The following is a 27,164-nucleotide window of genomic DNA, read 5'->3' as shown; positions in this document are numbered from 1 at the left end:
GAATAACTAAGAAAGAAGTCTAAAAGATAACAGATATTAATAGCAACGGTAGTTATTTAAGAAAATTGTCATACTACTATCATCTTGAGCTATAGATAGTTTTACTGCTAAATTTGCAACAACAAAAAATAAACTTTACCAAAATGTGGTCTTGCAAAATTAATGAAAATATAAAGCTACTTCTATTCCTGAACTTCTAGCACTTGAACCTCTACTAATGTAGGTTGATATAAATTCTGAGTGTGAACACTGAACACCCTGTTGATCATGTACTATGCAATTCAGCTTCTGTAGCTAATCTAAATAATTATTCTTATAATATTTTCTAACTTTTTATTGTGTCTTTCGCAGTAAGAAAACATTTAATATTTCTATCTTCTACGCAGTTGGCTTCACAGTGCGGGCAAGCGCATACGGCCGGTTGCCGCGCGTTTTTTCTAGTTTCATAGTAATTCTGTGTGATTCTAAAGTCTTCGATACTTTATTCCAAATAGCCACATCGGAAAATTGCAAGAGGAGTCGGATCCTATAACATCCACCACCAATCCTTCGTTCCAAAAGGAGGCCAATCCCCAGAATTAGCACATGCACCCAATGAAAAAGAGCGGAGTGAATCAGTAAACATAAACCATGGACAAGATACGCATACACCAGATGACAAAGGGATATTGTGCTACCAAACACACGTTCGTACATCTCCTAGTTCTGGCCAATCCCCAAAATGAGCACATGCACACCAGCCGAAACAACTTTGTTATCATAGTCTAAAGTCACCACCAGCACATATATACACACACAACTGAGGCATGTCCCCTTCCCAGACTAGGCCGGCAAGCTGCTAGAAATAGGATGCAGCAACCCCTCAGTTTGTCACAGGATCATGTAGTTCCCGTTTCTCTTGTAAATTATGAATTGAGATTCAAGGCCCTCCAATATCTCCAAGACCGATTCTCTCTTGGATCCCTTGAAGTGCTTGGCAACATCCTCCAGTGATACCTGAAACAATGCCACTCGTCAGCACAGGAACGACAAGGATTTCGGAAGCAGTTCCTGACGTTTAAGTCAGAGTGAATCACTGAAATGTTGGCCTCCATGCTCACGGGTCCACATATCTGTGACCAAGTCACTCAACATCAGAGGATCCCCGCACATGGATTTCCAATCAAGCTTGGGGAAAAAAATGCTTTAGTACATTACCCCATTGCAGCTCGCAACCAGAGCTAGCACAGATTCTTCAGTGGCAGCCGCTGTGCCAGTTGACTTTGCCCCATGCTCGTCTATCCTTTGCAGTTTTGTTGCTGGCTCAGCAGAAACAGTTTGGCCTCTCTTTGCTGAAGGGTTTGCATCACTGGCCTCTGCCACTGGGACACCATCTCCCATATCATTTCTGCTAGCTTCACTTGCATGGGAGGAAGATATTGGGGACTCTGCTATTCTACTAGGAACCCCATCAGCAGTACCGTTAGCGAAGACTTGCTCTGACAATCCACACCCCTCAATAGTCAGGAATGTCTTGATCATGTCGTAAGTTACCTGTGATTGTCATATAGCATTTTTCCCAAGTAAATTAGATATCCATGCCTGATGAGAGTGGCTATTATTTTTTTCAGAAGCAATATTAATACTATGTTTAATCACAAATAGAAATGGAATGATTATGTGCTGAGGGAGAATTACATTCTCTGGGAGCTCCTCTTTGATTGGCTTCAGCTTCTCACGTGATCCAACCTTTGAGATTGCAAGACGGATCGCGGTGGCTATATCAGGAGTCAGCCCTACCTCCCTGCAAAACCTACTCCAGTCCATCTCACATCCTTCTCGAGCAGCATCAAGTATGTACGCAATAACCGTTTGCTCTTTTATTGGCACTGCTCTGCGGAAATACTAGAATACACAATCATACCAATCTGTGAACTTGAGTATCATGTCAGTGGAAAACGAAAACTGTAGTAACTCACAGCAATTTTCAGGAATGAGTACTCCTGCTTATGCCACAATTCCCAAGCAGTCAGCTTTGCATCACCCAAGATCCCAGGAAGATTGTTTTGTAAAGGTTTTGGTATACCAGCAATATTTTCTACAGCTGGATTTGTTGGTGGTGGTAATGGTGAATTATCCAACGGGAGGTTTAACTCCTTCGACAATTGCGCGATATTTTGGATGAAAATGTTACTGAAACGTGAGATAAAATGCTGCAAACAAAAGGTCAGAAGTATCAATATATAAGTACAATACAGAAAAGAATGGTCAGAATATTGTCTTTTTTAAAATTGGATGAACTGCAGAGATGCATACTACTCGGATTAACAAAAGATAGTTTGCTAAGTAACCTTTTCAAAGTAATACCTGGTTGACACCATCGATATTAGCAAGTCTAGCTCCAGTAGAAGGTCTCATCTTTGCAAAGTTTCTTATCGTCTGATCACCACATATAGCATACCTGTAACAAGCGGGATTAAAGAAATTCAGTTCACTAACTTTTCCAAATTCTAGCATAAAATAGCTAAAGAACCTGTATCCATAAACTTGTTACGGTAGTTCAAATTTTTACTCACGGAGCAGTGCCAATATCTTGAGCAAGCTTCATCCTAACATTCAGGAGCATTTGATAGAGTTTTGATTCATCCTGCAAGAAATTTAAATCAGGCACAAAAGAACAAAAAACTGAAATTCCCAGGTGGGTGACTGCGTGGGGATTAATAAATAGTATTTTGATGAACCTACCTCAGAAATTTTTTCAGATCCTAATGTTGGCACAGGATTTAAACCACCACCTTCTTTATCATGTGAACTACCATGCTCCTCTAGTTCAATCATCTCTGCAGTCAGCTGAAATACCAGTGGCGTTCCATCCATTTTATCAGCAGTAGAGAGAAACTTGACCCCTTTTGGACTGACACTGAATATATAGACGCTGAGTTAGGGGTGGTTGTCCTTAAGCATTTCTGGAAAGTTTACTTCAAGACTAAGCTTAGCAAAGGACTGCAGAAAGGGAATAGATACAATGACTACAAAATCCATAAGGAAACCGCAACACAGCACCTGACAAATCTAAATGTATCACGAACAGTCTCCTTCAAATAATCTGCGCATAGATAAAAGAAGAAAATAAATAAATTATAGCACAATTTAAGGATGGCAAAAGCATTTCATTGTCCTAAAACCTAATGCAGATAGCTTGGCGTAGCCACATATCAAGTAAAAAATAAACAAAAAAACTCGAGAAGGAGGAGAGATGCTCCCCTGATTTTGTTCTTAAGAAAGTTTGTGCCAGCCTTCAAACCTAGACTAGTAACAAGGGTTCCATCAAAGCCCTGGACTTCAAAGGTCTAACCAGTGTAACTACGGAGAAGTTGGCATATATCAAGTAACAGTATTTCATTTTGAAGAATAAACCAGGTTTACATTCAAACAAATTTTAAGGTGTGAAGTCAGTATCTGAGATGTTCATGAATGTGCTTACTGTTTAGGTTGGTAGAAAGATGTTAACCATGAAAACGAACGATGTTAGCCTTGAAAACAGAGTGTGCTTTCTAAGCTTTACAGGTTTCAAGACCTGAAAACGATAATCAACGAAGTTTGCGCTCAACAGGTGAAAATGTACATGAGAACGGATTGCCTTAAAAATATAATGCAGTGTACTTATTATGGCCATATCTGCTGTGAATATCTTCTACGGCAAAAGAAAAAAAAAAGTGCATACATAATATGCCATTTGCTTGCATACAAAATCAAATCTTTTTGTAATACTTTCTTCTTTGGTCAGGGAAAAGACAGCAACAGAATTGGCTGTGCACAGGCAGAATCAACAATTTTAGAAATGTGTTGCTTCACACAACTTACAAGAATAGTAGAATGAAACAGAGAGGTCAACATTAGTATTTAGTACCGTGTGCTATAAGGAGACCACCAAGTGCTTTCCACCAGTTTGACGAATAATCTTTACCACGCCCATGCATTTGTAGTTTATCATAATTGTTGTCAACAATCTTCTTAGCCTACAAAATGAGAAAATATTTGGTATTTCCCATCTACCCAGAAAAAGCAATTTAGTAACCAAGACTAAATTCTGAGAAAAAAGTTTACTGTTCAATCCAGTCACATAAGACGGGGTCTAAGGCATCAACCCTCCACCCAGAAACATTGACACCGACCCAGGTGTGCAGGGTCATTTTCGACCCCACAGTGTAAAAACCTCTCGCAAGTAGCATACCCCGTTCCTCGACCCGTCAACCCAGGAACTTTGTGAGTTGTCACTATGGTTCAATCATTTTGATCTTCTAAAGTAAAAATATTGTGGAGACTTCAAAAGCTTACGGTATGCCATGACTTCAGTAAACGTAACAGTGCATTCCGTCACATATGGTCATTCCCAGTGATAAAATTATCAACACATACATGATATCAAATGAACTACAGGCAGCTAATGTATGTCACCATTGTAGAAAACTGAAACAAAAAGGATAAAGATTTACTCGTGATCCACGAAGAACATCAATAGGTAAATTGAGGCCCCAGCGTCCTCCACAAGATTTGATGCAGGACAGCAACAGAAAGGCTTCTTTTGACAAATCCCTCTCGTTTTTCACTGCTGTGCAATTATCACAATTGCCTGCAGATCAAGATATGTGCCATTAATCAATGTCACTACAAGACAATTCCAGCAGTCGAGGTAAGGTTGCATGATACCGCATAACCTAGTAAATTAAGCTATAGGATAAGAATAGACAAGAAATAAATGTTATAAAATAAAAAGAACATACCACAGTCAGTGTTGCATTCTTCACCAAAATACTGCAATAAGAACCTTCTACGGCATGTAGCAAGGAGGCAATATTTTTGTGCTGCCATGAAGGAATCCATGATTGCTTTTCTCTGGGTTCCCTGTTTAATTAAATAAAACATTAAGAAAACAAGTAGGCACACAGCAGAAGCACTAGGCTGCATGGATGGAGTGAGAAAACATCCAGCATGCAAAAAAATGACCTACATTTTTTGCCTCAGAACAATAGAAATCAGCTTTTGTAAAATCACTTCTTTGGTAATATAGCCAGCAGACTGAAGGCAGTCCATCTCTTCCACAACGCCCACTTTCCTGGTAGTAGGACTCTAGGCTCTTTGGACATCCATAGTGTATTACGCATCTAACATCAGGCTTATCAATACCCATTCCAAAAGCTATAGTTGCCACCATCACAAGAACTTCATCCCTAATGAAGGATCTGCAGGAGCAACATAACCAATGATCAATCATAAATCTGCCACCATAATTTGTACAAAACCAAATGCATAAATCAAACAACTGACCATTCTTATCCCCCTTGACCTATGTATTTGTCTAAATGTTTTACTTTTCTAATTCTAATTAATTGATTGCATGATCAATGTGAATCTAACAGAACAAAGACAATCTAGTAAATATTTTATAGAGAATGTTGAGACTAAACCAAATCATGGTACTTATAAACTACATGATATTCCATTTCTCATATTGACATGGTCAAGCATATCTAACAGTAACAGGTCAATAAAAATAGTTCAACAAAATCATTTTTCAGAGAGGATACTGACAAATGGTTCAGAATATCGTTTGAGCATTGGTCAAAACTCAAAACAATAATATAGTCAAGGATTTACATTGCTCGAGGAAAATGTATGTAGAAGAAAAACAACATAACGAACAGACACCCAAAATAGAGCAGACAGTGAATAGATGAAAAACCTATGGGATTCCTCTCTAGCTCTGCTGCCCATTTGACCGTGATAAATTCCAGCCCTGATTCCAGAAGTAACTAAAGCCTCATGAACCTGGGGAAAAGATTTTTTTTATCTACACAAGTTGAAACAGTGGAAATCTATTATGTATTAAAAGCAGGTTACACAAAGTCAATAAGGAAGCCCAAATTCATCAGATTATTCCAGAAACCCACAGATAAAACTTCTAAAATCCCACTTCCAAATTTTTTAGACAGTGAACATACCCGAATGGAATCTAAAAGTGTCCCATTGACCAGAAAAACAATGGAAGAGCTTGTTACTCAAACAATCAAAAGCAAGTATTAACAAATTCACATTGCACGAATTTGATGTGCATCTATATAATAATCTGAAAAATGCACAGGTACTTTTAAGGAGCACAGAAAAAAAAACTGATGTTTGCATTCTCAAGCATTAGCAATTGCAAGTCTGAAATTATATAACTATGGTTCACAAACCTGTTCTGTGCCCCGGATGGTCGTACAATATATTATTGTTGACTCACCCGCAGCACTCTTCTTTGAAACATCTTTCACAAGTTCACTTATAAAGGACATAGATCGGTTGCATGTTTTCACACCATAGAAAAGGTTAGAACGATCAAATGAGCCAACCACCACATGAGGACTGCGTAGAACCAAGGAAGTAGAAATATCTCGGCGAACCCTGCAAAATTATTATGAAAGAAGAGGATGAGCGCGTAACATTGAACCAGTTTTGAAAACCAGTTCCCCACCCCAAAAAAAACACCACCACCACCACCACCGTAACACCCCCGGTGTTACGTACCTATTTAACAATAGTTTAAGGCTTAATAAAACCTAATAAATAAGTTTTCTATGCTTGGTGACAAATTCTTGCATGAAATGATACGATACATGTTTGGTTAAATCACCTTTGTGAATATAGTCAACATGTGTGATGTCAACCAACTTTGTTTTTGTGCTTAAACATCTCTAAATGAGTTTGCGAACAAAAGTTGTTTAGGATTTATGTTGGAAAAATATGGAGAAAATGCTTAAAAATGTCAAAAACCCTAATTGGTGTTAATTGCTTGATAGCTTGTTGAAGGCTGAATAAAAAAAATAATTTATTAATAAACTCTGAAATATGTCCGTGTGAAAAACTTAGTACAAGTTATGAACTTTGTGGTGGAGTGCTTGTTGGTGCTTAGTTTGCATGTTTGATAGATTAGTTAAGGCTCCAAAGTTTGAATCAAATTCAATTTCAGAAGAACTTAGAAAAATTTCCAAGTCTCTGGAATCAGCCTGACAAACCAAAGTTTGAGCATGTTTATCTCCTAATCTGTTGCGTTAAAGACAGTGGTCCCTTAAGCAAAGTTGGAGTTTGCTTCGAGTTGAAGATATTTTATACAGGATGTGGGGCCCGTAGCTTGACTAAACGCGCTGCACGTTGCTTCCAAGAGGGCCACTTGGCCACTGCCGTCGCCCATGCCCTGCTCTGGCCATGTGCACGCACAGCGGCGGCGTCCTCATCGCGCTGTGCCTCTACGCCCGCCCATGCCGCGCTGCCCCTGCGCTCGCGCTCAAGTGGAGCCGAGCCCCTCGCGCGCCTCACTTCCCCTCTGCCTCCCGCTCGCTCTGCTCTCCCTCTCGCTTGCTCTGTGTCTCGGCGCAATGTCGCCATGGCCGGTCGAGAGCTCCTGCTAGCTGCTGCGCCGCGTTCCACCGTCACCAACTCCGCCTCTGGCCCCGCTCTGCCTCGCACACACTCGCTGAGACCGCCAAGGCCGGAGCCGCCATGCCGTAGCCGCTGTAGCGCCGCTACCACCGTACAGTCGCCCACCGCGCCCACCGCACACGTGGTCGGGCCACCACCGGCTGCGCCCGGCCAAGCTGGCACTGCTACCGCGTTCCCCTGCCCGCGCCGCCCCTCCCACGCTCCTTCCCTGGGACCTCGCTGGCTGCCACACCCCGCAGCGCCGTTGCCGCCTGCCGCCGTAGCCGCTGGCCGCCGACGTCCGCAGCTGGACCGCCTCAGGCCGCCTCCAGCGAGGCCGTGTACAGCCCCAGGTCTCTGCGGGACCCGCGCACCCCTCCGCCCGGTCCATCACCGCCGCCTAGCCCTCCATGGCTGGAAATCGGCCCTGCTACGGTCCTCCTCTGCTCGGTGAGGACGAGGGGGAAGAAGAGAAGGACCTCGCGCATAAATAGAAGCTTTTCCAGGGTTCCCAATGTAAATCTTGTGGGCGCACCCAGTGCAGAGAGCTCCCGCTCTGTGCGGGGTCTGGGGAAGGGTGTTAGTGGCAAGCCTTACCCTCGCCTGTGCAATGCGAGGAGACCGCGACTCGAACCCGGGACCTTCCGGTCACAGACGGTAAGACTCTACCGCTTGCACCATATGAATAATGTTGCATAGTGTGTAATGTACTGTGGGTTGGTTTGATAAAACTACAGGGACCTCAGTACAAAGTGTTTGTCTTATATGGTTTTCATTTTTCTTTTTAGTATAAATCATTTGAAACTTTGAAAATTCATAGTAAATTGTAGAAAAATCCTAAAAATGCCAAACCAGTTTTGTTACACTCCACATGACTAGATCTATGCACTAGATATATAATATCACATGTTTTAGTATAAAATTATTGCTGTAATTTCATATCTATGTTTTCCTTGGTAAATTAATAGAGGATGTTTGGTTAGTGCAAATGCAGTGAAATTTTTATGGTAAACTAGTCTGGATGTGTGTGTGCTCTGGTAAAAATTTCATGTCCAATGGATGTTTATTTACTGAGTTATTGATTTATCATGTGTCACATGCTTTTATCACCATTAAATCTTAATTAATTATTAGTAAATAATCTGCTTATCTAGAAATTATGAAATTTATGCAGTAGCTTTGTTTAGTTAAGATGTGTCTCCCATAAAATTTTCATCTCCAAAATAGATGTTTGGTGCGCCACCTTTTTATTACTTGGTTATAATTATTAAAGCTTTTATATATGTTAAGTGTTTAGATTAGGGTTAATATACGTTTGTCTCTGCAACAAATTAGAGGGCAATAATTACAACTGTGTTCTCTGCAGCAACAATGTTGAGGAAACTGCTCACCACCTATTTTTCAGTTGCCCCTTCAGCCAGGAATGTTGGCAGCACTTGGGAATCCAATGGAACCTTCAGAGTGAATTCTTTCAAATGATGATACAATCAAAACAGCAGCACCAAAATCCTTTCTTCATGGAGACCTTCATCATTGCTGCCTGGCATATTTGGAAGTAGAGAAACAACTTCATATTTGATAGAGGCCGGCCTTCTTTCTCTTCTTGGAAAAAACTCTTCTGTGAAGAGGCCAAACTTCAGGCTTTTAGAATGAGAGATGATAAACGTGTAGCTTTTCTCCTCTGTTTAGATCTCTCTTAGGCCTCCCTAGTTTTTGGCCTGTGGTTCCCTTCCAGCCGTGGCTACCTCAGCCCCCCGGCTCATTGGTTTGTTGTTATTTCTCTATCTTTTGTACAGGTTTCAGTTTTTATTTAATATATTCCTACAGTGGGGGCTTCCCCTGCTGTATTTCCCATTCAAAAAATATATGTTTGTCTATACTACTTGTTTTACATGATGTATAGGCAAAGTGTGTTTAGTAAGTAGAAGTGTGCTTGGCATGTTATGATGAACTTTCACTTGTATGTTTTAAAATGCAAATAGTTGTTTTGCTCACTTGTGTGATAATAGTAACTCGCAAGTAAGTCGTTGTGGAGAGGATGAGAGTCGAACCTCCAACATTTAGTTACCCTTCACCGTGATGACGTGTTGCTTGTCTTGTATTGTTTGTAAATGTCTTGTTACACTTGTTTGACTTAAGCATGCATTTGCATCTATGCATATCATTTAGGTGCGTTGGTGGTTGATGGATGAATTGATGGCCTATGGAGTTGAACCAGAAGCTCGTGTAATGTGACCACGTCCAGAAGATGGAGATGGTTGGATCACGTCCCGAAGATGGAGCCGACTAACATAGTATAATGATGGTTTACCCTGGCAAGCCCCGGTGCATAACCCCTATTTTTATAGCACTTATTATCATGTCGTTCGTGCATTAAGTTACAGGAGTTGATTGAAACCCACCCACATAAATATTCTATCCTATGAGTCCTACTAGTAAGATAGGGATCGTGTAGTATGCTATGCTATAGGGCTTACGGTAGAAGTCGAGTGATGGACGGTCACTCGCGAGAAATAGGTGATGGTTATACTATTACTACTGTCACATGGTTTTGGATATGGACAATAATTGGAGACTGGGCAGGAAGAGGAAAAATGGATTTTTTGAATGGTTGGTAGGTGCAACAGGGCGCGGCTCTAGGTGCACGTTTCCCGGCTATGTCGGCCTATGTCGATTAAGGACCGCGAACACATAACAGGGGCCTGAGTTATAGTTGACCGTGAAGCTAAGTACTTTCCTATGACTCAGGGTCCCTAAAAAGTTTATTGGAGTGTTACACTGGACCATTCGAGGAGTTGTTAGGAGGCAGGGGATGTCCATGGTAAAACTTACGAGGGGGAAACCCGTCACCGGTTCGCGGGACGGGCCTCATAGGGTGGGTTCCCCGGATGGTCGGGTCGCTTTCAGACCTGGGTCGTACGAGAGGAAAGGTAGCCTTGTACTTGCTCCTTCGAGAAGTACGCGCGTGTGTTTGGGATTGTCCAGCTGGATGTACAAAACCCACGCCCAATATCATATTGACTCTCTCTCGTCCAATAAGAGTTTCCGAGAGTTACTTTATTCAAATTCTCTCCTTTCCAAAGCTCCACAAGGCTGACAAAAAGAGTAATAGGACAACAAGCAATCTTGCTTTCATTTATTTTGAGTTCTTTCTTTGTTGAGATGGAAATCGACGTTCTTTTGAAAAGGGCTAGGTAGTTTGCACGCAGGCTTCTTCATGAAAGGTAAAAAATAGACTTTGATTTCATCATCAACATGACTAGTCGTTCGTTTGAAGCCTTAAGAAACCGGCAGTTTTTTTTTCCGAATGACCTGATTTCGAGAATCAACTAACCAACAAATCAGTAGCCCAGGTGATCTCGATTGCAATCGCCGTCCCTCCTCGGATATGGATACCACTTGTCGCACTACTGCTATCGTAGTTAATACAACTAAAACATGAAGGTGATGATGAGGGTACTGTGGATCATGAGAAATATTCTAATTACTTATCACATGCTTAAAAGTAGTTCATGTGCTTACCTAGAATGGTTAAGGAATGTACTTGATGTGATTGCTAAAACTTTGAATATAAGGATGCACTGTTAGTAATCCTTCTCTGTAAAAACAACCAAACAGCTATCAAATAGCCCCCTGCATATCCTTGAGAGTTGGGAGGCTACTCCCACCTAGTCGAGTAAGTCTTGCGGAGTACATTGTGTACTCAGGGTTTTATTCCCCCTGTTGCAGGTAACAGGTGGATGCTGGAGCTAACCGTTGCTGTGTGTGGATACCTCCTGGGTGGGCTCAGCGAGAAAATCCTTCCGCTGCGATCGTAGTAGTTTTACTCTCATATAATTCTACTTCTGCTTTATTCAAAACTATTTACTTCCGCTGCTCTTGTATAAAATGGCCCTTCTTCCGTTGCTTATATGAAACCTGTTTTAACTCTGATTTTACGTAATCTTGTGATGTATGAAATGGTTAATAAATGATGTAAGCTTTATTCACTTGTTTATGATCCTGATGAAAACGTGGATTTTCGAGTCCTCCCTATGGGGTGTACTCGACAGACTACCGGGTTTAACTTGGTCTCTTGTGTACTTAGTGTCAAATGGCTGACAAGTACACTCGGGATTAGGTTAAATTGGGCGGTTCTGCCACAACCACCACCCCAGAGAGAGAGAGCCCACTCGCGCTGACAATTTACACAATATACAGTTGCGATATTTGTATGTTTGTCTGGCTGGTTTAGCTACTTTTAGAGACTATATGTGCTACTTTGACACCAGGGATACAACAATATGATTTTGTCATCTCTTTGATGATATCTGGATACAGTTTTTTTTTAATGAACCTAGCAGGAGCTCTGCCTCTCAATTAAGAAAAGAGAGTTTATGTACAAAAAGTGCCATCGGCACAAAAACCCCCAAAGGGCACATAGAGTAAAGTAAAGCACACAGCACACATGTCCTGGGGGATAGATACAAGGTCTAAGTCAGGTTGTTGAAGACCCTAAAGCATAGGTCGATGTCCTCTTTGGTTTTGGAGGCTACCTGCCGGACATCCATCACCAAATTTTGGAAAATCCTTCTGTTTACAGTCAAACACCTAATAACCACTATGGGCATAATCTAATGCTCATTGTTATTATCTTTAGGGGATTTGAATGCTCTAAAGCTATTTATCTCACCCTGTCCCTTTAAGGAAGAAAACAAAGTGATAGTGTAAAATTCATACCTTTCTGTGGCAGTGGCAGTTAAAGCAACAAAGGGAACACCCACAAGAAGGTCGCGCAATGAATGCAGCTGCTTGTACTCCATCCTGCAAGAGAGTTTGAATTATGGAAATCAAGTTAAAAGAGGGAGAAATGCCGATTTTTCTCCGCTTCCAATCAATTCAATATCAAAGGATGGGGGATGAAAAATATAGAAAAAGCATGCACATAAAGGTGCAATAGCATCAGCCCAAAATCTGGATAAATAAGAACACACAATCCATCCCACCATTACATATAACTACCACAAATACCTGTTCCACAAGTGAATACAGGATTTTCCAAATTGCATAAATATATTGTTTATGAAACTCAAATGACTAAGTACCCTGTACGTTTACAAGACGTGTTCAGTGTTCCATTTATCAAATCAAAAGAAAAAACAACCTGAAATCATGGCCCCATTCCGATATGCAATGAGCTTCATCGACAGCTAACAAGCAGATTCCAGCAGCCTGCAAGTTACTCCAAAACCTGGACAAAAATGGAAAAGAAAAGTAAGTCAACCTAGTAAAAACTGCATGTATTATATGTTTTGTTTCTTTCAGAAGAACAGTAGGGGAGGGCCCTACTAAATATATCCATATTGCCAAGATCTACATGACGAACATATAATAAGATTTGATAAGGCCACAGCTTTATTGTATAAATATTGATCTACCCAGGACAGAACTCTCAAGTTTTATTGCAGCCAAGTGTGATGGATTGCAACTCGTATCAAAGGATTGAAGGTTGTAGGGTACGGGTGGTAGCGGTGGAAGATGAATGGACGCGGATGCAGGACCATATGCTTCAACAAGGGCAGAACCATGACAGCAACGTCGCCCAGAGACAACGCACAGGATGGATGGGTTTTGGGGAGTTTAATCATGCTTCCTTTATTCAATTAATTGCATGGCATTACACAGCCATCTCCTAGAATCCTAGACCAACAAAACATACTAACAAGCTTCAATATTAATGTGCAAGCCAGCTCAATCTCTAAACTAAATATTAAACTAACGTGATGAAGTTGGAGAGGATATTGGAGCCAGTTCAAGCGTGCTGCACTGCATCACAGTACAGCTGTCCCCACATAACAACAAACCAGAAGGTGAGCCAAGAAGCCTTTCCTTGAGCAAACACATATCTGTCGCTAGCATTACCTATAATCAATTTCATTGGAGGCATTTTATCAAGGATACACACATTCCTTTTGGAGACAGATATTTCAACAGCCCAAGATTCCGAGTTCCCTAGAAATAAATCCTGTTGGGTCCTCGTTGCAACTCTATTTATAGCTACATCTCGGTTACCTATGAAAATAATGTTGACACGCACAATAACTTGAAGCAATATACATATACCTTCACTATTAACCAAGGTATCTACAACCTCTTCCACTAATCCTGCATACTCAGAAGGACAAGCTATTCAAGTTTGCAACAGCCTACTATGGTGTCACAAGAACATGTCCAGCACACCATATGCTTTTATAACATCTAAAGTAATACCAAATATTATAGCGTTTCACCTTGAAGGAAGTGAAATGGCTTTCTCTGGTGTCATGTACAGCACATCAAACGCGCCCTTTTCCGCCTCATTGCTGACGGAGCTATTCATTTGGGTGCTGCCAAGGTACTCAGATTTCACACCTTTTTGTTTTAAACTCATAACCTGTTTTAAGGAAATGAAGTCCTCACCAAGTATTTTGGTAAAAGAAATTTAAAAACGTGAGTAAAGCACTAAGGATATATTGAACATTTCAACCCTACCTGGTCTTGCATCAGGGACAGAAGAGGGCTTACAACAACAGCTGTCTTCTTTGTAACCAGTGGGGGAATTTGATAGCTGCCAGAAGAGGAATTGCCATAATCGAACAGCAATTTTTGTATACAAAATGAAATAATAGAATCTTTCAGTCTTGTTCCTACCTATTGTCTGGATATACCAGAAGAGAACTACGGTCTGTTGAGGCTACTATAAAATATTTACTTAATATAAATGAGTTCGACAAAACGCATTTCCTTTTTTCTGAAGAAATGTGAGAGATCAGCAAATAATTTAAGGAGAATATATATATATATATATATATATATACTTACAAAAAACAAATTAGCAAATAGGAGGCATTTCGCTTGAAATCCTGCTGCAAACCCACAGCTCTAGTGTCAACAACCTACTATAGATTTTTGTAGAAATTGATAAACAAAACAGCTCTAAAAGGTTTTGCAGATGACAACAATTATGAAACAGAGAAAAATGTGGTCAGGTCCTTTTGAGAAGATAATTTTGCCGGTTTCTGCACAATCCACTCTAATCATGATTTCCTAGGTGCAGTTAAACTCCAGCTGACCTGATGATTTCCTGGCAGAAAATGTTAAGATATGCACACTACAATGAAAACGACCTGGCCATTATAGCTTAATGGCTACATTTATACCAACAAAATGTATTTACGAAACCATTGAAACCCATCAATCAATCAATCTCGAGCAATATCTCAACCATCCACAAAAAATAGATCCAGAAAGCGCCAGAGGTACAACTCATCGTCCAATAAATGCAGCATTGGAACTTAGATTGTACCATCGACAACACCCCACACAAAATAAATAAATAAAGAAACAAGCGCCGCACAGCCATTTCGTCATAATAAAACACCCAAAAAAAACACAAGCGAGGGAGACCGACTCTACCAGATGGACTTGCCGCTGCCGGTGGCCATGACGGCGAGGCAATCCCGCCCATCCAGGACCTTCTGTATGATCTCCCTCTGGTACGGCCGGAACGTTGAGTACCCGAAATAGCCCTGCACATACAGAAACGTGCGGGATTAGACCGCCGCCGCCGTTGGGATAGGATTCTAGCGCCGCGCGGCGTCGGGGCCCCACGGCGCCTAGGGTTTTGGGGGTGGGGAGTTGGGGCAATGCGATGCTTGCCTTCAGCGCCGCCTCCATTCTGATTCTGGCAGGGGCCAGAGGGCTCCGCCGGAATGGGTGGACGGTAGCGGAGTGGTTTTGCTCGCGTCGAGAGGAGGGGGCGAGCGGAGACGGAGTCGCCGGGTCGGGATGGAAGTGGACGAATCGAATGGTGACGGACGGGCCGGCGAAAGTGGGGTTTTGGCCGTTTGGGGGGAAGGAATGGGGAGGGGAAACGGCGGCGTTTTGTCGATGTTCCCGCCAAATCATTCCTTCCGCACCCGCAGACCGCAGTCCCGCCGCTAGTGGCACCTAGTGGGCCGTGTGGGCCGTTAGTATTTCGGCCCTCACCGAGGAAAATAAGTCATGATAAAATAATAAAGACAAAATACGTTTTGACCAGAAAAGCCCACGCTCGATTATTTCGAGCGTAGGCTTCTTCGATAAAGAGGAATCAAACAATTTAAATGGAGTTTTTTTTAACGTATCAATAAGATAGAACGATTTGAACCGATGATCCTCGCATTATAAATGTGATGCTCTAACCTCTGAGCTAAGTGGGCTTACATAACAAAAATAGTGTAACAAATAAAAATATATATATCTTGAATCTGGTATTCAAGGAGTTGAACCAGGATTTCTAAATGGATAGGATAGGGTATTTCTATATGTGATAGATAATGTAAATGCAAAAATTTGTCTTCTAAAAAGGGAAATATTGAATGAATAGATTGTAAATTTTTCGAAAATTTGGTATTTCTTTTTCTTCTGGACAAGATAGTTGCCCTAGCGAGAGTGGGATTTCTACAACAATCCCAAACCCTTCAGATAGAATCTAAGAATAAAACTCAAAATAAAAAAATTGCGGTGATCAAACAATTGATCTTGGTTAGGATAATTAACCGAATTAATCAAAAAATTCTACCAATACATTCGAATAATTAAATGTTTCACAAGTATTGAACTAAATTTCTTGTTATTACAACAAAAAAATTTCACAGGCTCGGAACCATTTAATCCACAGTCATCCTAATTTTCTTCTATTTCTGTATCCATATAGAACTTTCTTGCTGTTTCTTGTCTTTGGTCTCATATAATCCAGGAAGGGTATAAACTAAAATCCAGTCAAATTTCACCTATAAAAGAAAGACTATTGTTCCTTAGTAATGTATAGGAAGAAGGGGTCATCTTTATCCATTGAAGCGGAGGAAATAGTAATAAAAAGAATCATTCTGAGCGAGTCCATAAGAAGCAACCCACTTTTTCATTGGTTCCGGGGGAAGACCAAAGATCTTGCGCGACCGGTCCGCTAGAAAAATACAAAAGAGAAAGAAGTCTCGTTAATCTCTTCATGCTCGTTCCAAGTTTGAAGTACCATTTGGTATAAATGTCCATACAGCACGAGGCACGGCGGCCCGGCATGAAGCCTGCATTTTTTGTCCCAGCCCAAGCACGGCACGCCCCGATGGTTAGTGGGCCCGACCTGGCCCTAGCCCGAGGGAGCAGGCCAGGCCAGGGCCGCTGCTCAGGCCCATGGGCTGGCATGGCTCGCCTCGGCAATCACACGCAGGCACTGGTGGTGGCCTAGTAAAAGCAGCGCTATGTCCCCAACCCCTAACCCTAACTTTAATCCCTTCCCACCCGCGCCACACTCTCTCGCGCCCGGCTCCCCTCCCTCCCCGCGCCGCACTCGCAAAGTCACGAGCCGCGACCGTCGCCCGCTCCCCACTCGCAGCCCCAACCGCTTCCCACTCCGAGCTTAGGCAAGCGTCGCGCCGCCTCTGCCTCTGCCTCCACCAGTTTCGATGGCAGTGGGTGTCGCGCCTCTACCTCCACCAGACCCGACTACCATGAGGCCTGAGCTTCGACGAGCGCGTGGGAGCAGAGCGCGGCGGTGGCTCCCCTTCTGCCTCGGCGAGCGCATGCAGGTCACGCATGTGTGCGGCCGTGTGGAGGCTCCATCTCTGACTCCGTCACAGCACTACAACCTGCGGCAGTCGCCCCATCCTCGCTTCCCAATCTGTGTCTTAGCTCCTCCATGCCTAGTCCGATAGCCACTTACTCGGGCTACGTGCTAACCCGACCTACTAAGATTGTCGTGCTTATCAGGCCAGGTCCGGCCCAAAAATTGGCCCATAGGGCCATGCTTGGGCCTGATGGTCAGGCACGAAGCCCTCTCCTGCATGGCTTCGAGAGGCATGACGTGCCATGATGGCCTGACCCCCTAGCAGGCCATGCCTAGCATGGGCCCATGCTCGACAGAGCCGGACCGGCCCGATGGACATCTATAACATTTGGCCAAAGAAAAGCCGCTTCCTAACACGATTACCTCTTTATATAGATAAATATAGGATTGATGGGGCCCGCACAAGCGATGGAGCATGTGGTTTAATTCGATGCAAAGCGAAGAACCTTACCAGGGCTTGACATGCCGCGAATCCTCTTGAAAGAGAGGGGTGCCCTCAGGGAATGCAGACACAAGTGGTGCATGGCTGTCATCAGCTCATGCCGTAAGGTGTTGGGTTAAGTCTCGCAACGAGCGCAACCCTCATGTGTTTTTGAATTATTTGTTGAAACAGACAAAGTAAGGGAAAACCTCTGAAGGAATTTCCATATTAACCTTGGATATAAGAGTTGCGAATCGAATCTCTCTAGAAAGAAGATCTCTTGTCTCATGGTAGCCTACTCCAGTCCCCTTATGAAACTTTTGTTATTGGGTTAGCCATACACTTCACATGTTTCTAGCGATTCACATGGCATCATCAAATGATACAAGTCTTGGATAAGAATCTACAACGCACTAGAACGCCCTTGTTGATGATTCTTTACTATGACAGCATCTACGATCTGTTTCACTCAAACCAAAAGCAAGGAGCGCTTACTTTAGCCTTTGTTTCTTTTGTGATGCGTCTTCCTTAAGGATTCATCCAATGTAATCCCCACTTCCCTTCTTTTTGATTTCCCTTCTATTTAGATATGATATAGACCTAATTCTTATACAAAGAAAATGCTTTCGCTTCACTTTGTCTCACTTTCTCTAGAATCTCTAGAAAAAAGAATTGCTCTACCCTTTATTTAATGATAGTCAAAAACTATTCTTTTACTACCTGTGGGGTATAGCCCCCGGTATCCACAAGACAAGACATGGGCCGCACCATCAGAGGTGGCTCAGCCCACAAGATCAAGGCGTGTACGACGCTGCTCGCGTGCACCGTAAGATATTGTATAGTACCAAATAGGCTACTTTTTTGTAACCCTACCCCTCCAGAGTATATAAGGAGAGGCAGGGGTCCCCTAGTGGATATGATCGATACATCTCAATACAATACATCAGAACATAGGATGTAGGGATTACGTCATACTGATGGCCGAACCTGTATAAATCTTGTGTCTTGGTGCTTGTATTACCATCTCGCTCCTGATCTCGCTCACCTCTATGACAAATCTACCATCGTGGGATACCCTTCGGTCGACTACCAAGCAACTTTTGGTGACAGTTGACGCGCCACATAGGGGTGTGCGCTTGATCCATGGCGAGCCAAATGGACCTCAAATCAACAACGCGTTCTCATCAACAATCTCGTGGAGATCTATGTCGGTCCACGATGATGATTCATCGCTGGCTACATCAGCCCTCGTGACGTCAAATCCGATCTCAGAACCACCTTCAAGGTCGCCTTCACCAATAACTCACCGCCCGCTAGGTGCTCGCCGTCAAAGCTGACCAGATAACGCCATACGTCATCGACCAGACATTCTGTCTAAAGCTAAGTCACACTTTAATATTCTTCTAAATATTCTCCAATCTCTGTATATCGCCATGATGTTTCTCCGAACTGTTTTCTCCATGTTTGCTCTCCAAATGATTTTCCGAACCCCCGAATAGTCGCGTTGATGCTTGGATACCTCTAGAGATGACCCTGTCTCCAGCTCCTCCCTACACGTGCTACGGGCTCCGCGCTCTGCGTTATAGGTGGTCGATAGCGGCTCCTTGGTCACGCCTATTCCTCCTACACATGCACGGGCTACGCGCTCGATATTATGGACTATGGGCTAGTTAGGGCTACAGACTCAGCTACATACTAACTGGTCGGGCGGTTTATATTAAATATAAATACATCTTCACTCCAACTGATCGCCGAGCTACATACGCTATTTTTCTCTAGAGTTCATATATTTTTACATCATGTACTACCCGTTCTACATATTTGTATTGTAGGATTATCGTCCCAGTGATCAAAACACTATAACAGAACCGACCAATTATACAAGATTAAGTAAGAAAATCTTCCACCGAAGCAGATAATTTAGCAAACTTAAGCCCATATAACTCGGTAGTCCGTGAAACCATGAAGGATTTCAAACCAATCGACATACAAACCAAAATCGTACAAGTTTAGCAATTACCAGTCACATGTTACATAAAGTTCACAATGATAGTTGGATACATTAGAGTTTAGAACATAAAGTTATTACAACCCAAGTTTCAAACTAAAATAGCAGAAAGCAAATAGTTTTAAAGCCATACACACTTTTGGTTCAGATACAGTGCCAGTAGGTAGTCATCTCCAATAAAAGCATCAGATGAGAGATACGGAGTGACCATTGCCCTTGGTCCTAGTTGTCACCCTATCCCTGGGTACAGGCAGTTAATGCAATAGCCGTAGTACATTTGACCATCTGCAATAATAATGGGAACAACGCCCTAAGTACGAGAAGGTACTCAGCTAGACTTACCCGTCTTAAACCAAAATAAAGCGACTGCCAAGGGTTATGCAAGGCTTTCTTTACTGGGCTAGCTGACTCGTTTGCAAAAAGCATAAGCTATCATGGAGAAATCATTTTAAGTACTTTGCATCATCTTTATTATGACCTATCCATCTAGGTAAGCACCTATACTATAGCAATCACTTGATTAACCAATAACATCCAGTTACCAACTTAGATTTAGCATATCCTATACCATCCAGATAACCATCAGTGTTCCATCATAATTACTATGATGTTGTAGCTCAAGTCAAGTGCTCACTATCCAGGAGCGATGGCTATTCGAATCGATTCCTAACCAGCTGGTGATTTATTCCTCACACAAACCACACTCACCGATCAAGTGAGCTACAGATCACTAATGACACTTTCCAAGTAGCCGCAGGATAACAGTCATGGACCACACTACCCAGGGACCGCTCGACAGCTAGGACACACCTTGGGCTCACTCTTCGCGTCCCCGTCATACCCCCTTCAGCACTAGTCTGCTAATCCGAGTTTATCCTGGCTCGAATAGTGTCACTAGCTTCGCGGTCGAAAGGTACTTTATTTGGCTAGCTAAATGTGAGGCATACGTTCAATATGACAAGAGGGACGAGCAACAATCGTCCTTAATCGACACAGACAGAAAACTAACAGCACCCCAGAACCCTATCTGGTTGCCTCTAACTTTTTCGTCCGGTCTCCAATTATCCATCACACATGGTTAATTCCAGAATATCATTCTTTCCATAGCTAAATTCTTCTAGTAACCACCTATAAATACAGGTGACCGTAAATCACCGATCGCTACCGGTCTAAGCAAGGCTAAGCAGTTATTCGATCCCGACCTAGCAGGGTAAAAAGGTAATAAGGTAGGCAAGGATAGTAATAAATGCATCAATGGTTTCAATCAACTCCTACAACTTAATACAACAATATATAAACTCATATATAGAAAGAATTTGCTTTTATAATGTAGGAGGCTTAGAATGCTCTGGGGATTGCCTCGTTCGAATGAACTAGGTTGATGATCCACGCACTCGGCTAAGTCCTCTCCTTGCTCCTCTTCCTCTGGCACCTCCTGTGCCTGGACTTCTTGTGAATCTGTCCCGGTCTGCTCTTCCTGAACTACTACTAGCAACTCCTCCTACGATCCTATATGATGCAAATGTATAAGTGCTAATGCATAGATGCATCAGAGAGATGACATGTAATGATCATGATGCATAAAATGTAGATGAACATGTTTAATTTTATTGGACATAGTAGAAGTAAAGCTCTTCTACAAGGTAGCCAACATCATCTAAGAACATGTACTACTATACTACTACTACAACCATTGTACTAACATGCCAAGTCACTATAGCAAGCTAAGATGCTTCAAGGATACACCAAAGCAAACATCATTAACTAAACATGCATTAAAGAAGATTATTTTATTTTATTTTAAACTAGGGCTATAACAGCAATATATATTTTTGGTGCTCATAAAAATCTGAGAAAAATACAGTAGCATAGTACTACTCTAAGTAGACTACCATAAAATTTTCATGGCATTTGGATAAGTAAAATAGCCTACACAAAAATGACAAGCTATGGCATAAATATGAGCATGAAAATACTTTGTATTATGAAAAGTATCAAACAACAGATTTAATATTTTTCCTATGTTCTACACAGTAAACAATTACGGCACAAAATTTATCATACACATGTTTTATACAATTTTTGGTCTCTATCAAAATAACAAAAATCATCAATTAAAGACACTTGAACTACACATCAATATTTCTCTATAGAACATGCATGACATATATTTTTCCTACAAAGTACATCACTAAAGGAGATTAACAAAACTAGAACCATATTTTTCTGATGTATATTCTATTTATTAGACATTTTCTAAGAAATTAGCATCTATTCAATTTAAATAAAGCTACATAGAAAAGTATCACAAATTTGCCATGCAATATTTTTAACATATAGATCTAGTCACAAGAAACCTAGCAAAACTTATTTCAACAAATTTGGAGCTAAAATGAGCAAACTATGGATTTTTGAAGCCTTTAAAAGCATTTTCTAGAAATCTTTTTCTTTTAAAACGAAAATCCAGCCGACCCTATTGGCTAGATGCACCCGGATCTACACCCAAAACCGCTCCAGAGAGACAGACAGGCGGGACCTAGTGGGTCAATTGACCCCACCGGTCAGTCAAACCCGAGCAGGGCTCGCGGTTGACCGGCGAGATCTCGCTGTCGGCGAGGTTGCCGGTGACGAGGTCACCACCATCGTGACCACCGTGACAAGGCAGACGCGATAGTGCAAGCGGCAGGGCTAGAGAAGCTTGAAATTAAGCTCACCAGCGGCCATGGTGGCGCGGTGGAGCGGCTCATCGGTGGTACGCCGACTCTGACCACGGCGAGGCCTGGTGAGGTGCACGTGAGCAAGACGAGGTCACTGCGGACCTGAAGCGCGAGAAAGGGAGGAGGGAGAGGAAGTGAAGCGGGGCTATTCGCGCGGAGCCAAGCTCCGGCGAGGAGGAGCACACTCTGGCGAGGGATTCCCGGGGAAAGGGAGCTTCCCATGGCTTACCGAGGTGAGCATGTGCTGCGCGAGGTGGAGGCAGTGCTTAGTGCGAGATGGAGCGGTCGACGGCGAGCTGGGGTGGCCGGGCGAGCCAACTCCGGCGAGGGAGCACGGTGGAGCTGTGCGGCTATGGCTGCTGCTACGTTGCAGGTGCACGAGAGACAGTGAGGGAGACAGGAGGGTTGGAGTGCGGCGCCAGGGTGCGGTTGGTCGGGCCTTGAAGGCAGCGTGGCCGATAGGGATGGGGCCGGCCGGTGGTGCCGCATGGCGAGCTCGCCAGCGCATGGCCGCCACGTGGCTTGTGTGCCCTAGCGCGGTCGGAGCGAGGGTGCGGGCGAGTGGATGGCGGGTGTGGTGGCAGGCCGGGACGGCTTCGGTCGTGGGCCGAGAAGCGAGGGCGCGGCCCATTAAGGTGAAAAATGTGATTTTCCTTTTCATTTTCTTCTCCAAATTCATTGAAATGAAATTTTGACCCTTTTCAAAGTAATTTCAAAAGTTGGACCCAAAATAAAAGTTGCTCAAAAAAATGTACTCTACAACTTTGCCAAAAAGAGTAAGGCCAAAATCCAATTAGATTTTGAACTATAGATTTAAAGTTAATTTAAATAAAAAACCCTATTTTAGAAGATTATTTTTAAAAGCAAAATTTGGGAAAATTTGAATACCAACCTTGCTCCAAAATGCATGTGAAACATTTCTAAGTCATTTGTGCTCCCAAACAATCATGTTAAACATTATTACAAGCACAAACACGACCCAGGTTCATTTAAACAGTAATGCAACATACATGTTTCATGAGCATGTTTCATATGTTTCAAAGCATTGTTTCAGTTATTATTTAACATGATTATGCATGTATGATTATGATGCTTGATAATGTATTATGTTCATGATTTGCAGTGCCTAAATGCTTGCATAACACCAGGGTGTTACAACCCTCCGCCCTTATAAGAATCTCGTCCCAAGATTTTGAGTTACGAACCATTTGTTATAAAAATCCTTATAAGCGTTTTGCAGATATTCTCCTGTTTCCCACGTCGCATCACCATCATCATGATGACTCCACTATATCTTATATGTTCTTATCACTTTGTTCTGAGTGACTTGGTCCTTAGTGTCCAAAACTCGAACCGGTTGCTCACGGTATTCCTAAGTCTGATTTGAGCCGAATGCTCTGAGGTTCTATTCTCTCTTCTAGAACACGCAAGCACTTCTTCAACTAGTGATACATGGAAGACTGGAAAGATCGAACCCATCGCTTCTGGTAACTGTAACTTGTAAGCCACTGGACCCTTTTTCTCTATGATCTTGTATGGTCCTACAAACATAGGAGCGAGCTTTCTCTTTATTCCAAACCGTTGTACTTTTTTCATTAGAGTAACCTTCAGATAAATGTAGTCACCTACCTCAAACTCAAGCGGTCTCGTTCTCTTATCGGCATAACCCTTCTGACATGACTGTGCCGCTTTCATGTTTTGTTGGATAATACTGGACCTTTTTCTCAGCCCTCATCAACAAAATCGATTCCATATAACCTTCTATCTCTCTAGGCTCAACCCAATTCAATGGTGTCCTACATTTCCTGTCATACAATGCTTCAAATGGAGCCATATTGATACTCTCTTGGTAACTATTGTTGTAAGCGAACTCTGCCAAAGGTAACCATGATTCCCATGAACCCCTAGATGATAACACACAAGCTCTAAGCATATCTTCAAGAACAGCATTAACTCGCTCTGTCTGCCCATCTGTCTGTGGGTGGTAAGTTGTACTACGAATCAAGCTAGTACCCAAACCTTTATGAAGATGCTCCCAAAAATGAGCGGTAAATTGTGACCCACGGTCAGACACGATAGTCTTTGGTATACCATGTAATCGAACAATCTCTGCAATGTACTTCTTAGCATACTAAGGGGGTCGAAAAGTGTTCTTAACTAGTAAAAAGTGAGCTGATTTGGTAAGGCGATCTATAATTACCCAAATCAAATCATTCCCCTTTGGTGTGGTGGGAAGACCAGTGATAAAATCCATACTTATATCATCCCATTTCCAATCTGGTACTGACAAAGATTGCAACATTCCTGCGGGTCTCATGTGAAGAGCTTTCACTCTACAACACATGTCGCAATGAGCAACATATGTTGCAATCTCCTTCTTCATCTTCGTCCACCAATAACAAGGTCTTAATTCTTGGTACATTTTGCTACTTCCAGGATGGATAGACAACTTAGAGTGATGAGCTTCATCCATCAATTTATTCTTGAGCTCTCGATCTTTAGGTACAACCAGACGGTCCTTAAACCATAACACTCCTTGTTCATCCACTCTAAAGTGTTTGGTCGGTTCTTTCTTCATTTTCTCCTTGATATGGAATATTCCCTTATCTGTTTTCTAACCCTCAATGATCTTGCTCTCCAAGGTACAACTAACCTGGATATTATGCAACACAGCAGGATGCAACAAATTGAACCCATCTTCAAACAACGGTTGCATTGCAAGAGAATGTGACTTCCTACTTAAGGCATCTGCTACTACATTTGCCTTTCCCGGATGATAGTGCACATTCAGATTATAATCCTTTATCAGCTCTAACCATCTTCTCTATCGCATATTTAACTCAGACTGAGTAAATATGTACTTGAGACTCTTATGATCTGTAAAGATATTACACACATTCCCAAGCAAGTAGTGTCTCCAAATCTTTAGAGCATGCACAACGGCCGCAAGCTCTAAATCGTGCGTAGGATAGTTAACCTCATGCTTCCTCAACTGACATGAGGCATAAGCAATGACCCTTCCATCTTGCATCAGAACACATCCTAAACCACTCTTTGATGCATCACAAAACACATCAAACGACTTTTCTATATCCGGTTATGCTAGAACAGGAGCAGTGGTTAGCAAATTCCGCAAGGTGCAGAAAGCTGCCTCACACTCCTCTGTCCAAACGAACTTATGATCCTTCTATAGAAAACTTATCATTGGCTTGGCAATCTTCAAGAAGTTCGGTATAAAATGACGATAGTAACCGGCTAATCTAAGAAAACTCCAAACCTCATGAACTGTGTTTGGTGCCTTCCAGTCCATAACCTCATGTACCTTACTAGGATCCACTGAGATTCCATTCTCAGATAACATATGACCGAGAAAAGGAACTATCTTTAGCCAGAACTCACATTTACTAAACTTAGCATACAACTGGTGATCTCTGAGTCTAGTCAAGACAATTCTTAGATGCTCTGCATGATCCTGTTCGTTCTCTGAGTATACTAGAATATCATCAATGAACACAATCACGAACTTATCCAACTTCGGCATAAAGACCGAATTCATCAGATACATAAAGTACGCAGGAGCATTTGTCAAACCAAAGGACATGACAAGATACTTGCACAAACCATATCTGGTGGACAATGCGGTTTTGGGTATATCTTGTGGTCTAATCTTGATCTGATGGTACCCTAATCTCAAATCTATCTTGGAGAACACCTTGGCTTTTGACAATTGATAAAACAAGATATCAATCCGAGGTAGAGGATACTTGTTTTTAATTATCACCGCATTCAATGGTCGGTAGTCCACGTACATCCGTAAGGAGTTATCCTTCTTCTTCTTCACGAACAGTGCGGAACATCCCCATTTCGATGACCTTGGACGAATTAAACCCTTAGTCAACAGATCTTGGAGTTGTTTCTTCAACTCGGCTAATTCATTTGGAGGATCCGATAAGGCCTTCTTGAGATTGGTGGTGTTCCAGGGATTAACTCAATGGCAAACTCAACATCTCTGTCCGATGAAAGACCGGGTAACTCATTTGGAAACACGTTCGGAAACTCGCACACTACTGGAATCTTGGCTAGAAGAGTAGTTTGAACTACACAAGTTGTACTGGCCAGATCTATTCTTCAAGGTAAGGTTATTTGAAATGTACCTTCTCCAACAGGTTCTTTGAGAGAAATGCTTCTTCCTCCAACATCAATTACTACTCCCATCTTATTAATCCAGTTCATTCCTATAATCACATCCAGAACTAGCCCTAGCATAACTATCAAGTTAAGCTTATACTGCCTGTTTGCTATACACAGGGTTACCCCCTAGACTATCTGATTAGTTAATAGATCAGCCCCAGCTGAACTGATCTGATAAGCACATTCCAATTCAACTATCTTTTGCTCATATTTTCTTACAAATGCTTGACTTATGAATGAATGAGATGATCCAGAATCAAACAAAATGATTATAGGATGATTGTTGATAGAAAACATACTGGATGTCATGGGCTCTCCTTCCGGGATGTCATCAATGGTGGTGTGGTGCACACGAGCTTGGTACTGATTCTTCTACTTCTTGGGATATGGGCAAAACTTCGCAAAGTGCCTAGGTTGATTGTAGTTGAAACACGGTCCTCTTACTTGAGTAGCAGCTCCAGATGAACTGCCTTATCCAGTCTTGGCTTGTGGCACCACCATCTTGAATGGCTTCTAAATCCTCTGAGGTTGCTGAGCATTCTGATTCCTTTGCTGGGGTGGCCTAAACCTTGCACCAGGGGCAGGTGGACAATACGTAGAACGATTTGCCATTAGGGCCCTTGACTGGGACGGACCTGACTCAAAAGCCCTCTTGCGAGTCTTGGATGTAGCATATACATTGTTGTTCTTTTCTTGCTTTAAGTAGTCACTAACAAAGTCATTGAAACCAGTTCTTGTGTTGGTACCCACGTGCTTCATCATTTTAGG

General features: G+C 42.3%; 1 protein-coding gene across 1 annotated transcript; it reads right to left on the bottom strand.

The window, feature by feature from the left end:
* Nucleotides 1-289: 289 nt before the first annotated feature.
* On the bottom strand, nt 290-15,290 carry LOC136542806 (uncharacterized). Its single transcript, XM_066535413.1, has 20 exons — nt 15,115-15,290; nt 14,872-14,984; nt 13,948-14,023; nt 13,707-13,849; nt 12,581-12,667; nt 12,157-12,240; nt 6,216-6,423; nt 5,723-5,808; nt 4,991-5,222; nt 4,764-4,884; nt 4,476-4,612; nt 3,890-3,998; nt 3,043-3,085; nt 2,725-2,899; nt 2,556-2,626; nt 2,347-2,440; nt 1,959-2,192; nt 1,678-1,884; nt 1,198-1,533; nt 290-996 (listed from the first exon to the last, which is right to left on the bottom strand). The coding sequence occupies exons 1-20, from the start codon at nt 15,130-15,132 to the stop codon at nt 871-873; spliced, it is 2,700 nt and encodes an 899-aa protein (XP_066391510.1). The 5' UTR covers nt 15,133-15,290; the 3' UTR covers nt 290-870.
* Nucleotides 15,291-27,164: the final 11,874 nt, after the last annotated feature.

This window comes from Miscanthus floridulus, chromosome 3 (genome assembly GCF_019320115.1).
Source record: "Miscanthus floridulus cultivar M001 chromosome 3, ASM1932011v1, whole genome shotgun sequence".
Lineage (NCBI taxonomy): Eukaryota > Viridiplantae > Streptophyta > Magnoliopsida > Poales > Poaceae > Miscanthus > Miscanthus floridulus.
The sequence above is the reverse complement of the archived record's forward strand: the minus strand, read 5'-3'. Positions and strand labels throughout refer to the sequence as shown.

What these genes read in the sequence shown, in the direction of transcription:
- LOC136542806 (XM_066535413.1), bottom strand. An exon ending in ATGTTCTTCGTGGATCACGA is followed by an intron (nt 3,999 to 4,475) that starts GTAAATCTTTAT and finishes CTCATTTTGTAG; the next exon opens with GCTAAGAAGATTGTTGACAA. An exon ending in CAAGATATTGGCACTGCTCC is followed by an intron (nt 2,441 to 2,555) that starts GTGAGTAAAAAT and finishes CGCTTGTTACAG; the next exon opens with GTATGCTATATGTGGTGATC.